Source organism: Carcharodon carcharias, chromosome 35 (genome assembly GCF_017639515.1).
Source record: "Carcharodon carcharias isolate sCarCar2 chromosome 35, sCarCar2.pri, whole genome shotgun sequence".
NCBI classification, from domain to species: domain Eukaryota; kingdom Metazoa; phylum Chordata; class Chondrichthyes; order Lamniformes; family Lamnidae; genus Carcharodon; species Carcharodon carcharias.
The window spans coordinates 2,817,879-2,830,378 of NC_054501.1; the positions used below are offsets into that span (position 1 = coordinate 2,817,879).

The window sequence follows — 12,500 nt, forward strand, 5'->3', positions numbered from 1 at the left end:
TAAATTGTTGTGAGAGTTTGAAACCTGGAAATTCTCGGGCTTGTCCTGACGAGCGCAAGGTGAAAACCTTCCACCGCCTGCCTCTGGTTGGAGCCATCGGTCTATCTTTTTCTTCAACTCCTTATCTCTCTACCTGCCCCCTAATTGTCTCTCTGCTCCCCTTCTCTCACTCCGCAGATGCAGGACGCCATGGGCTATGAGCTTCCCTGGGTCTACTTTGTCAGCCTTGTCATCTTTGGCTCCTTTTTTGTGCTTAACCTGGTCTTGGGCGTGCTGAGTGGGTGAGTTGCCCCTTTTGGGGTGAGGGGGGGGTTAGTTGGGGGGGGGGGGGAGGGTGGGGTGCGGGGAGGCAGGGGAGAACAGGAGAGCATGCTTGGTACTCCCGCTGGGCAGAGCTTTGCCGTCAGACACCTCGCGTGGGGAGGGGTGCGTGTGTGGTGGGGGGAGGGGGTGGGGTGGGGGGGTGGTGGGGGGGGGGGGTGCGTGGGTAGGGGGCAGTTCTCCTGGGCGTCCCAGGGCAGGATATTTAGCCCCCTTCCACTAACATCGCCAGCCAATGGGTGACCTGGGTCACTGATCACCTTGCTGTAAATGGGATCTTGCTGTACGCAAATTGGCAGATCCTGTCTCCCCACACCCCCCCCCCACCCCAGAGAGCAGCAGGGGTCGGGTCACTGAATATATTCAAGGCCGAGTGAGACAGATTTCTGATCGACGAGGGGAGTCGAGGGTTATGAGGGGGACAGACAGGCAAGTAGAGTTAAGGAACAATCGGATCAGACGCGATTGTATTGAATGGGGGAGCAGGATCGAGGGGCTGAATGGCCTCCCTCTTGCTCCTAATTCGTGTGATCTTATGCTCTGCTGCAGTGAGTTCTCCAAGGAGCGTGAAAAGGCCAAGGCGAGAGGGGAGTTCCAGAAGTTGAGGGAGAAGCAGCAGCTGGAGGAGGATCTAAAGGGATACCTGGACTGGATAACGCAGGCCGAGGACATTGACCCAGAGAACGAGGACGAGGAGGAAGAGGGTGGCAGACACCGTGAGTCTGGGGGCGCGAGGAGAGATGAGACTGTGGAGGGTATTTGACTTGGGTTTCATGGATGGTAGATAAGGAGCTGATTGGCAACAGCCAGCAGAGGCAGTACTGAGGGAGCGCCGCACTGTCGGAGGGTCAGTGCTGAGGGAGCGCCGCACTGTCGGAGGGTCAGTGCTGAGGGAGCACCGCACTGTCAGAAAGTCAGTGCTGAGGGAGAGCTGCACTGTCGGAGGGTCAGTGCTGAGGGAGAGCTGCACTGTGGGAGGGTCAGTGCTGAGGGGGCGCCGCACTGTCGGAGGGTCAGTGCTGAGGGGGCGCCGCAATGTCGGAGGGTCAGTGCTGAGGGGGCGCCGCACTGTCGGAGGGTCAGTGCTGAGGGAGCGCCGCACTGTCGGAGGGTCAGTGCTGAGGGAGCGCCGCACTGTCGGAGGGTCAGTGCTGAGGGGGCGCCGCAATGTCGGAGGGTCAGTGCTGAGGGGGCGCCGCACTGTCGGAGGGTCAGTGCTGAGGGAGCGCCGCACTGTCGGAGGGTCAGTGCTGAGGGGGCGCCGCACTGTCGGAGGGTCAGTGCTGAGGGGGCGCCGCAATGTCGGAGGGTCAGTGCTGAGGGAGCGCCGCACTGTCGGAGGGTCAGTGCTGAGGGAGCGCTGCACTGTCGGAGGGTCAGTGCTGAGGGAGCGCCGCACTGTCGGAGGGTCAGTGCTGAGGGGGCGCCGCAATGTCGGAGGGTCAGTGCTGAGGGAGCGCCGCACTGTCGGAGGGTCAGTGCTGAGGGAATGCCGCACTGTCGGAGGTTCAGTGCTGAGGGAGCGCCGCACTGTCAGAGGGACAGTAGTGGGGGAGTTGGGGGAATTCTATGGTGTCTTGGGGGCTGGGGGTGTGGTGCGGGTGACAAGGGGGTGCAGGTGTGTGTTCTCCCCACTGTCCAGGGCCCAGCATGTGACCCTTCACCAACACCACCTTGGCTCTCTGTGGGATCTTGCTGTGCACCGCCTCAGGCCCTCACTCCGCCCCCCACCAAAAAAGCCCCTCCATCGGCTGCGAGACCCTCAGGGACGGCCTGAGGCGAGTACAGGGGGCCGGAGGAAGGTGAGATCCCCCACCACCCCTCGTTCTCCCCACCCATCCCAGCCCACCGGCAGAATCCCGGGAATTCCTGTGATCGAATCCCTGGCAGCCAGCTGGAGATGGGGAAGGGGGGAGGGGTGTGGAGAGGGGGGGAGGAGGTGGTGGAACAGGACGGAAAGTTCCAGATTGTCAGCCCGCACAGATGGCGAGAGAATAATCGGGGATTAAACCTTCGGCCCCTGACATAAGGACGATTCAGTCACCAGCACTGATTGGAGAGACAGATTATCTCTTATCCGAAGGGATTGCAGAGCGAAACAAAAACAACCTGCATTTATATAGCGCCTTGACCGCAGTTAAACGTCCCCCAAGGTGCTTCAGACGGGAGTAAAGCAGACAGAATCTGACCCTGAGTCACATGCGGAGATATTAGGGACAGGCAACCAAAATCTTGGTCAGAGGGGTCAGTTTTTGAGGAGGAGAGAGATAGAGAGAGAGAGAGGCAGGAAGAGAGAGACAGAGAGAGAGGCAGAGAGAGAGAGACAGACAGAGAGAGAGACAGAGAGAGAAAGGCAGAGAGAGAGCGATAGAGACAGAGACTGACAGAGAGAAACAGAGAGAGAAACAGAGACCGAGACAGAGAGAGAGAGAGACAGAGAGAAAGAGGCAGAGAGAGAGAGAGAGAGACAGAGATACAGAGAAAGGGAATGAGAGAAAGAGAGACAGAGAGAGACAGACAGCCAGACAGACAGACAGACAGACAGAGAGAGAGAGAGACAAAGAGAGGGACAGAGAGAAAAAGAGACAGAGAGAGAAAGAGAGACAGAGAAAGACAGAGACAGACAGAGAGGGAGAGAGATAGAGAGAGAGAGACAGAGATAGGGAGCAAGAGAGAGAAGGAGAGAAAGAGACAGAGAGGCAGAGAGAGGGACAGAGAGAAACAGAGAAAGAGAGAGACAAAGAGAGAGAGAGAGAGACAGAGAGAGAAAGAGAGAGAGAGACAGAGAGAGACAGAGAGAGAGAAAGAGAGAGACAGAGAGAGAAAGAGAGAGACAGAGAGACAGGGAGACAGAGAAGGAGACAAAGAGACAGAGAGACAGAGAGAGAGAGAGAGGAAGAGAGAGAAAGAGAGAGAGAGAGAGAGACAGGAAGAGGGAGAGAGAGAGAGAGAGGAGGAGAGAGAGAGCAGAGAGAGAGAGAGAGAGAGAGAGAGAGACATACATATACTCTCCACCAGCCCTGTTTCACCATATCCCACAGTAATATTGGAAAAAGTGATATTTTCTTTTCAATACCTTTGGTTAACAAAAATCTCTCAATCTCCCAGATTTAAAACTAACTGACCCGGCATCGATGGCCGTTTGGGGTGAGAGAGTTCCAAACTCCGACCACCCTTTGTGTGTAGGGGTCTCTCCTCATTTCACTCCTGAAGGGTCTGCGTCTCCTTTTCAGACTCTGGTCCCCTCGTCCCAGACTCACCCCCCACCTGACCAGCGGGAATCAGGGTCTCTCTCTCTCTATCGACCCTCTCAGCTCCCCCCGGAATATCGTGAAAACATCGATCAGATTCAGCCACGCCGTTAAGAATGACAGGGGTTCAGGACTGAATTTTGGGGTTCTGGAACCCCCTGCCCTTTCCTGGTAGGAGAGGGGGTGTGGGAATGGGGTCACGACTGCTCAGTTGGGCCTTGGGCAGTGTGATATTTCTGGGACTTCGAATTCAAGCCCCAAACAAGGCTGTTGAGCAGGAACCCTTTAATATCCCTTTCCAGCGGACTCCCTCTGCTGGTACAGGTGCATACAGTAGCCTCGAGTGGACCAACTTCACAGTGCCTTTTATGAAATGCTGCAGTGGGCGGGGGGAGGGGGGTGAAAAGTCAAGTTGTCCTCCGCTCTGCACCTGATACTTCACTTCATCCTCTGCACTGAATAATTTCTTCATTTCTCTTGTCTTCCATCATGACTCACTCTCTCTCTCCCCCTCTTTCCCTCCTTCTCTCTCCCCTTCCTCTCTCTCTCCCCACCCTCTCTCTCCTCTCCCTCCCTCCCTCCCTTTCCCTCCCTCTCGCTCCCCCCTCTCTCTTTCCCTTCCTCTCCCTCCCTCCCTTTCCCTCCCTCCCTCTTTCCCACTTTCCCTCCCTCTCTCTCCCTTCCATCTCTCCCCCTCTTTCTCTCTCTTTCCCTCCTCTCTTCCCCTTCTCTTCCTCTATCTCCCTGCTTTCTCCCACTCTCTTCCCCCTCTCTCTAACCCCTCTCTCGCTGTCTCTGCTCACCCTCTCTTGCCCTCTCTATCTGTCTCTATCTCTCCCTTTCTTCCTTTCCCTCTCTCTCTATTTCTCTCTGTCTCCCCATCTCCATCTGTCCCTCTTTCCTTCTCCCTCCCCCACTCCCTCTCTCCCTCTCTCTCTTACAACTCCCTTTCCCCCCCCCCTCCTCATCTCTGTCTCTCCCTCTCTCCCTCTACCAACCCCTCTCTATCTCGCTCCCCCTTCCCCCCTCTCTCTCTCCCTCCCCTTCCCTCTTTCCCTCATGCTCCCTACCTCCCATCACTCTCCCCTCTCTCCCTTCCCCTCTCTCCGTCTCCCCTGTTTCTCTCTCCGTCCCTCCCCCTCTCTCTCACTCTCCCTTTCTCCCTCCTTTTCCCTCTCGCCCTCTCGCTTCACTGTATCTCTCTCTCGCTCTCGATCTCCATCCTCCTCCCCCTCCCTTTCCCCTCTCCCTGCCTTCCCCTCCCTCCCTCCCCCTCTCCCTCCCTCCCTCTCCCTCCCTCCCTCTCCATATCCCTCTCCCTCCTTCCCTCTCTCTCTCCCTCCCCATATCCCTCTCTCTCCCTTCCCCCTCACTCACTGTCACTCTCACCCTTTCCCTCCCCCTCTCACTCTCTCTCTGCCTCTCCCTCCCTCCCTCTCATCTCTCTCCCCCATCTTTCTGACTCTCTTTCCCCATTCTGATCTCTCTCCCTCCCTCTCTCCCTCACTCACTTTCTCTCTCTCTCTCCCCGCTCCCTCTTTCACCCCGCCCTCACTGTCTCTCACTTTGCCCCCTCCCTCCCTCTCCCTCCCTCTCCCTCTCTCCCTCTTCCTCTCCCTCCCCTCCCCCTCCATCCCTCTCTCTCTCCCTCCCCCCACTCACTCTCTCTTTCTCTCCCCCTCCCTGTCTCACTCCCTCTCGTTCTCTTCCCCCTCCAACTATCTCTCTCTCCCTCCCTCCCAAACACTCTCGCCTACTCTCCCACTCCCTCTCTTTCTCTCCCCCTCCCTCCCTCTCCCTCCCTCCCTCTTGCTCTCTCCCCACCCTCTCTCCCTCAACCCCAATCACTCTCTCTTTCTCTCCCCTCCCTCTCTCTCTCTCCCCTTCCCTCTGGCTCTCTCCCCGCCCCACTCCCTCACCCCCTCCGTCTCTCTCCCTCCCTCTCCCTCGACCCTCCTTCCGGCTCCTCCCACGTTGCCAAGGTGTCACCCTGGCTGATATCGCCAACAAGAAGCGAGGGAAACTAGGATGGTTCAGTGCCTCGAACGAGACACACGGTGAGTCAGCCGATCCTCATTAACCCCACCCCATCCCCCACCACCCCGTGTCCCCTCACTAATGGTCTCTCTCTTGGTGACAGCGAGTCTTCCAGCCAGTGAGACAGCCTCGATCAACACAGAGATTGTCGGGGAGGAGGATCACATGGGGTGTTGCGCCCAGTGCATGTGAGTAGTGTCAGCGTGGGGTTAGATACAGAGTAAAGCTCCCTCTACACTGTCCCCATCAAACACTCCCAGGACAGGTACAGCACGGGGTTAGATACAGAGTAAACCTCCCTCTACACTGTCCCCATCAAACACTCCCAGGACAGGTACAGCACGGGGTGAGATACAGAGTAAATCTCCCTCTACACCGTCCCCATCAAACACTCCCAGGACAGGTACAGCACAGGGTTAGATAGAGTAAAGCTCTCTCTACACTGTCCCCACCAAACACTCCCAGGACAGGTACAGCGCGGGGTTAGATACAGAGTAAAGCTCCCTGTACACCGCCCCGATCCATGTTGCTGACTCTCCACAGTGACCATACTTTGTAAGTGCTGCGTGGGCTGCGAATCCCTGTGGGCCCTCCTTCACTTCATGTAGAAATGCAGATCCCTTCGACCCTGCCCAATTTGTGCCAAATTAATGCACCATTCTGAGGCTGGGCATTGTGAATAGTGCCCCTTGCCGCGTCTGTGTGCCTTAGTCTACTTGCTGTTAGTGTAGGTTCGAGCTGCTATGTGTATGAGATTAGATATTTGTCCCGAACACTTGTCAGCCTCTAACATCTTGCTCAACTTCCTTAATCCTGATCTCATCTTTCCGCAGGACTAAACTTTCCAAGACACGTATCTGGTAAGTGTGGTATTTACCTTTTACGTTGACCTGTGCCAAGTCAGGGGTGAAGGTTGTAGGGTTGGGTGTCCGGTGGGTGTGGGTGGTGGGTTTGCTACTGTCAGCTTGTCACAACGCACCCCACCCCCCCACCCCCCACACCGGTCTGGTCTGGGGAGGGGACCATCCATGCCCCCACACCCTCCACCTTTGGCAATCATGGAGACATCCATCCTTTCGTTCGCGATTCCCCTCATGGCCAAATAGCCTATTTTCGTGCGAGGGGAAACGAGTGACGAGCTGTTCATAGGATGCCAAGCCGGTCTGCGAAGACAAAACCCAGACGCAGAGATTTTCATTACCCGGAGGGTTTATTGTCTCGTTCGGTCTCATGGCTCTCCTCTCACGCCCAGTGTCCCAGCTGTCCCCTGTTTATACCCTCGTGCGCGCCTGTGAAATTGACCAGACGAAGGAATCGACAGCCTCGCTGTCCTCTTTTGAGCATACCGGTAACTAATTGGGTTAATGAACATGTGAACAGATGAAATCAAGTAAACAGATCGAATCAAATGAAAGGGACATCCCCGTTATAGGGATACTATAACAAAGGAGAAAGTTTTTAAAACATGATTAACAGGGTCAATGAAAGACCCCAGACCCCGTGTTGCCCACCGAGCACAGAAGGCCTCGACGGTGCCGGCAGATACCGCATACTCCCTCTCCAGGGACACCCAGCCATGAAACATAGCCGCGAAACAGGGGCAAACAGTAGGGTTGGCTCACCCACAGCCTATTTATACGTGCTCAATGTACTTAGTTAAACAATGCCCTTCACCTGCGCATCTTGACAATACTACCGTTAACCAAAGTTGCACGCCTGAGAAGCGATTCTGACTCGCTCATGTCCGAATGTCATGCCAGGGTTTACCCGCTGCTCTTTGCCGCCTTGCGCCGACCCTTTTCTGCCTCTGTGTTGCAGCAAGCGCTTCCGCCGGTGGAACCGGTGCTGCCGGAGGAGGTGCCGGGCGGCCGTCAAGTCGGTGACGTTCTACTGGATCGTTCTGCTGCTGGTCTTCCTGAACACCACCACCATCGCCTCGGAGCACCACAACCAGCCCGACTGGCTGACCCAGATCCAGGGCAAGTAGACGGCCTCCTGAGCCCTCTCACTAACCCACCCTCCCCCCCTTGATACCCATTTCATTTAACCTGCCTAACCGCACCCCAACCTCCCCGCTCTACTACCCTTCACCCCGAGGCAGGCAAAATCCAGCGATTGGCTGGAGCCACTAGCCGAGGTCATTCAGAGATCAATTGTATCTTGCAGACCAGCCTCCCATCCCAACCACCCACCCCCTCCCCCCCCGACTCCGCAATTTCTTGCCTTGGCTTCTCACTCGATATTCCATTCCTTGGCATTCCTACCCCTTTCAAAATTATACCCCCCCCCCACCCCCACACTTACCCTCTCCATATTTAGCAATGGACACCCCTTAACAATTTATAAGTTACATCCATTTATTTAAAGGTTTATTCACGGGACATGGGAGTTGCAGGCAAGGCTGGAACTTATTGCCCATCCCTAATTGCCCCTTGAGAAGGTGGGCAGCGAGCCAACTTCTTGAACACAGTGGCCCGTGAGGGCCATTTCAGAGGGGCAGTTAAGAGTGAACCACGCGGGTGCGGGTCTGGAGTCACATGTAGGCCAGACCGGGGTAAGGAGGGCAGATTTCCCTCCTTGGAGGGGCATTAGTGACCCATGTGGGGTTTGAAAAGCCAATTTAATAAGCAAACCCAACTGGCCTGTAACAAGAACCTGGTAGCTTTGCAGTTACTGTTACCGATGCTCGCTTTATCATTCAGTATAACCAGTTTTAATATTGCTCCAGCGGGATTTGAACTCATATTTCCTCAAGGAATTGGACGACTGGTCCGGTGACATAACCACTGTGCTACCGGAATCCTCCGTTCCTGGCCTCTTAAGCCCACAGTGATGACTCTTATCCCCGTCAAACACGCAGTAACTGTTGCCGCTAATAACCACGACTGTATCGGTGCCAGGGAGGCACTGGCGAAGGTGGGATGGAGCCTGAGCAGCGGAGGTTAAGGGGGAGATCCAGCCCAGGGATCTCACCGCGTCCCAGTTTTTGTTGGAGATGGAGCTGCTGGGTGACCTCCCCCCCGCCCCCCCCACCCCCACTTTTCGTGACAAACAGTCTACCTCAGCAGAAGGGCCGAAGGGACATCAATTCCTGGCTAACATGCAGTCAGTGGAGGATAGTACGGTAGCTGCAGCTTGATTACAAATGAGACATAGGAAGGTAGAAATTAGGAGCAGTAGGAGGCCATTCGGCCCTTCAAGCCTGCTCCTGCTCCGCCAGTTAATATGATCATGGCTGATCCTCCATCTCAATGCTGTACTCCTGCTCTCTCCCCCATGCCCCTTGCTCCCTATAGAGTCCAGAATGCCGTCTACTTCATTCTTAACTATATTCAGTGACTTGGCCTCCACAGCCTCCTGTGGTAGAGAATCCCACAGGTTCACCACCCTCCGAGTGAAGAGGTTTCTCCTCATCTCAGCCCTAAATGGTCCACCCCGTATTCTGAGACTGTGACCCCTTGTTCTAGACCCCCCACCTCCCCAGCCCAGAGGAGACATCATCCCTGCAGCCAGTCTGTCCATCCCTGTCAGAGTTTTATACATTTCAGTGAGAAATTTTCTCTCTCTCTCTCTGTCTCTCTCTCTGTCTCTCTTTCCATCTATCTCTGTCTCTCCCTCTGTCTCACTCTTTCTGTCTCTTCCTGTATCTCTCTGTCTCTTTCTCGCTTTCCCCAGTGCCTCTGTCCTTGTCTCTCTCTCTCCCTCTCTTTCCCGCTCCGTCTCTCTCTATCTCTCTCCTACTCTCTGTGTCATCACTGTCTCTGCCTCTCTCTATCCTTGCTTCTCCCTCTCTCTCTGTCTCTCTCTATCTCTCTCTCCTACTCTCTGTGTCGTCACTGTCTCTGCCTCTCTCTATCCTTGCTTCTCCCTCTCTCTCTGTCTCTCTCCTACTCTCTGTGTCGTCACTGTCTCTGCCTCTCTGTATCCTTGCTTCTCCCTCTCTCTCTGTCTCTCTCTCCTACTCTCTGTGTCGTCACTGTCTCTGCCTCTCTCTATCCTTGCTTCTCCCTCTCTCTCTGTCTCTCTCTATCTCTCTCTCCTACTCTCTGTGTCGTCACTGTCTCTGCCTCTCTCTATCCTTGCTTCTCTCTCTGTCTCTGTTACTTTCTCTTCCTCCCTCTCTCTCACTCTTCTAAACTCCAGGGAATACAGGCCTGATCGGCCCAGTCTCTCCTCATACATCAATCCTGCCACCCCAGGAATCAGTCTGGTGAACCTTCGCTGCTCTCCCTCTATGGCAAGTGTATCTTTTCTTAGGTAAGGAGACCAAACCTGTGCAGGATACTCCAGATGTGGTCTCACCAAGGCCCTGTCCAGCTGCAGCAAGACACCCTCGCTCCTGTACTCAGGTCCTCTCGCAATGAAGGCCAACGTACACGTTTGCCTTCCTAACTGCCTGCTTGGTGAGGTGCGGGGGTCCTCGTGCCCGTTTTATTTCATGGTTTTGTCTCCCCCCCACCCCACACCCCACCCCCCCCCGCCCATTTCCTCACACTAGACATTGCCAACAAAGTCCTGCTGGCCCTCTTCACCTGTGAGATGTTGCTGAAGATGTACAGCCTGGGGCTCAATGCCTACTTCATCTCCTTCTTCAACCGCTTCGACTGTTTCGTGGTGTGCGGGGGTATTGTGGAGACCATCCTGGTGGAATTCCAGGTCATGTCGCCGCTGGGCATCTCCGTTCTCCGCTGCGTTCGCCTCCTGAGAATCTTCAAGTTCACCAGGTGAGTCGAGCGGCAACCCCTCCCCCGCTCCCCCCCCACCCCCCCACCTCCCACTCCCCACCCCCCCCCCCCCCCCCCACACCAACCCCCGTGCCGTCCCTGCGCCGTGATTCGGCGAGGACCTTGCGTCGCCTCCTAGCTGGCCCTTTTAGCGACTGAGCCCCCTTCGTTACGGGTCAGGGGGAGCAAGTGCTTGCCGAGGTCATTCAGAGATCAATTGTAACGTACCGAGCCGCCTCCCATCACTGCCCCCACCCCCACCCCCGACGCCCACTCCAAATTCTGCTGTGCGTGTCCCGAACCGCACCAACGCCTGCTCACTCCACCGGCCTGCAATGGCTCCGGGCCCAGCAACACCTCGGTTTTAAAATTCTCGCTCTTTTTTCTCAAATCCCTCCATGCCCCCAACCCCCTCCCTATCTCTGTAACCTCCTCCAGCCCTTACACCCCTCCCTATCTCTGTAACCTCCTCCAGCCCTTACACCCCTCCCTATCTCTGTAACCTCCTTCAGCCCTTACACCCCTCCCTATCTCTGTAACCTCCTCCAGCCCCTACACCCCTCCCTATCTCTGTAACCTCCTCCAGCCCTTACACCCCTCCCTATCTCTGTAACCTCCTCCAGCCCCTACACCCCTCCCTATCTCTGTAACCTCCTCCAGCCCCTACACCCCTCCCTATCTCTGTAACCTCCTCCAGCCCTTACACCCCTCCCTACCTCTGTAACCACCTCCAGCCCCTACACCCCTCCCTATCTCTGTAACCTCCCCAGCCCCTACAACCCTCCCTATCTCTGTAACCTCCTACAGCCCCTACACCCCTCCCTAACTCTGTAACCTCCTCCAGCCCCTACACCCCTCCCTATCTCTGTAACCTCCCCCAGCCCCTACAACCCTCCCTATCTCTGTAACCTCCTACAGCCCCTACACCCCTCCCTATCTCTGTAACCTCCTCCAGCCCCTACACCCCTCCCTATCTCTGTAACCTCCTCCAGCCCCTACACCCCTCCCTATCACTGTAACCTCCTCCAGTCCCTACAACCCTCCCTATCTCTGCAACCTCCCCCAGCCCCTACAACACTCCCTATCTCTGTAACCTCCTCCAGCCCCTGCACCCTCCCTATCTCTGTCACCTCCTACAACCCTCTGAGATCTCTGCCTTCCTCCAATTCCGGCATCTCCAGCATCCCCCGATTCCCATCGCTCCACCATTGGCGGCCGTGCCTTCAGCTGCCTGGGGGGGGGGGCCCTGAGCTCTGGAATTCCCTCCCTCAACCTCTCTCCCTCTCTCTCTCCCTCTCTCTCCCCTCCCTCTTCCTCCGCCTTTAAAATGTCTCTGTAAAATCCAACCTCTTTGACCGAGCGCTCAGTCCGTAATAACCTCTCACGTGACTGAGAGTCAAATTGCCAGAGAGTCACTACAGCGCGAGGGGGGGAGCCCATTCAGCCCATCGACTCCCTGCTGGCTCACTGTAGAACAATCCAGTCAGTCTCACTCCCTCTCCCGCCGCCCCCAACCGCGCTCCCACCCGGTAACTTTATTCCCCTCAGGCGCCAGTCCAATTCATCGCTCTCACCGCCCTCCTCTTGATTTATGCACCTCCGAATGGGGGCATGTTTAGTCCGCTAAAGGCCCAGGTGTTTCCTGACCCGCTGGTTTTGTCTTTCCGCCCCTCCCCCCACCCCCCCACTACCCAGGCACTGGTCGGCCCTCAGCAACCTGGTCGCTTCACTGCTCAACTCCATGAAGTCCATTGCCTCGCTACTTCTCCTGCTGTTCCTCTTCATCATCATCTTCTCCCTCCTGGGGATGCAGGTTTTTGGGGGCAAATTCAACTTCGACGACACCCAGACCAAGCGGAGCACGTTTGACACTTTCCCTCAGGCTCTCTTGACCGTCTTCCAGGTAGGTCCCCCAGTGACGCAGATCGAATGATGGGCGAGGGGGGTGAAGAAAGAGAGTTGGCAGTCTGTCCGGGCAGGTGCGGTGTCGCCAATTGGATCCTTTTGGTCGAGGTCATATCAGCCCGAGGCAGAGTTGGTCCAGGGCTCTCGCCCTGGAGTCAGATTGTGGCCCTCTGCAGAAGCCTTAAAATCCAGGCCTGACAGTTCCCAGGTAGCAGTGCTGAGGGAGCGCCGCACTGTTGGAGGGGCAGCACTGAGGGAGTGT

General features: G+C 56.2%; 1 protein-coding gene across 1 annotated transcript in view; it reads left to right on the plus strand.

Moving 5' to 3' along the window:
• LOC121272758 (voltage-dependent L-type calcium channel subunit alpha-1D-like) overlaps window positions 1–12,500 on the plus strand; it is a 150,335-nt gene that overhangs the window by 19,195 nt on the left and 118,640 nt on the right. Inside the window, 8 exon segments of the mRNA XM_041179539.1 lie at window positions 178–281; window positions 871–1,037; window positions 5,555–5,629; window positions 5,713–5,797; window positions 6,443–6,469; window positions 7,428–7,588; window positions 10,108–10,333; window positions 12,029–12,236. Of these exon segments, the coding sequence (XP_041035473.1) occupies window positions 178–281; window positions 871–1,037; window positions 5,555–5,629; window positions 5,713–5,797; window positions 6,443–6,469; window positions 7,428–7,588; window positions 10,108–10,333; window positions 12,029–12,236 (1,053 nt within the window).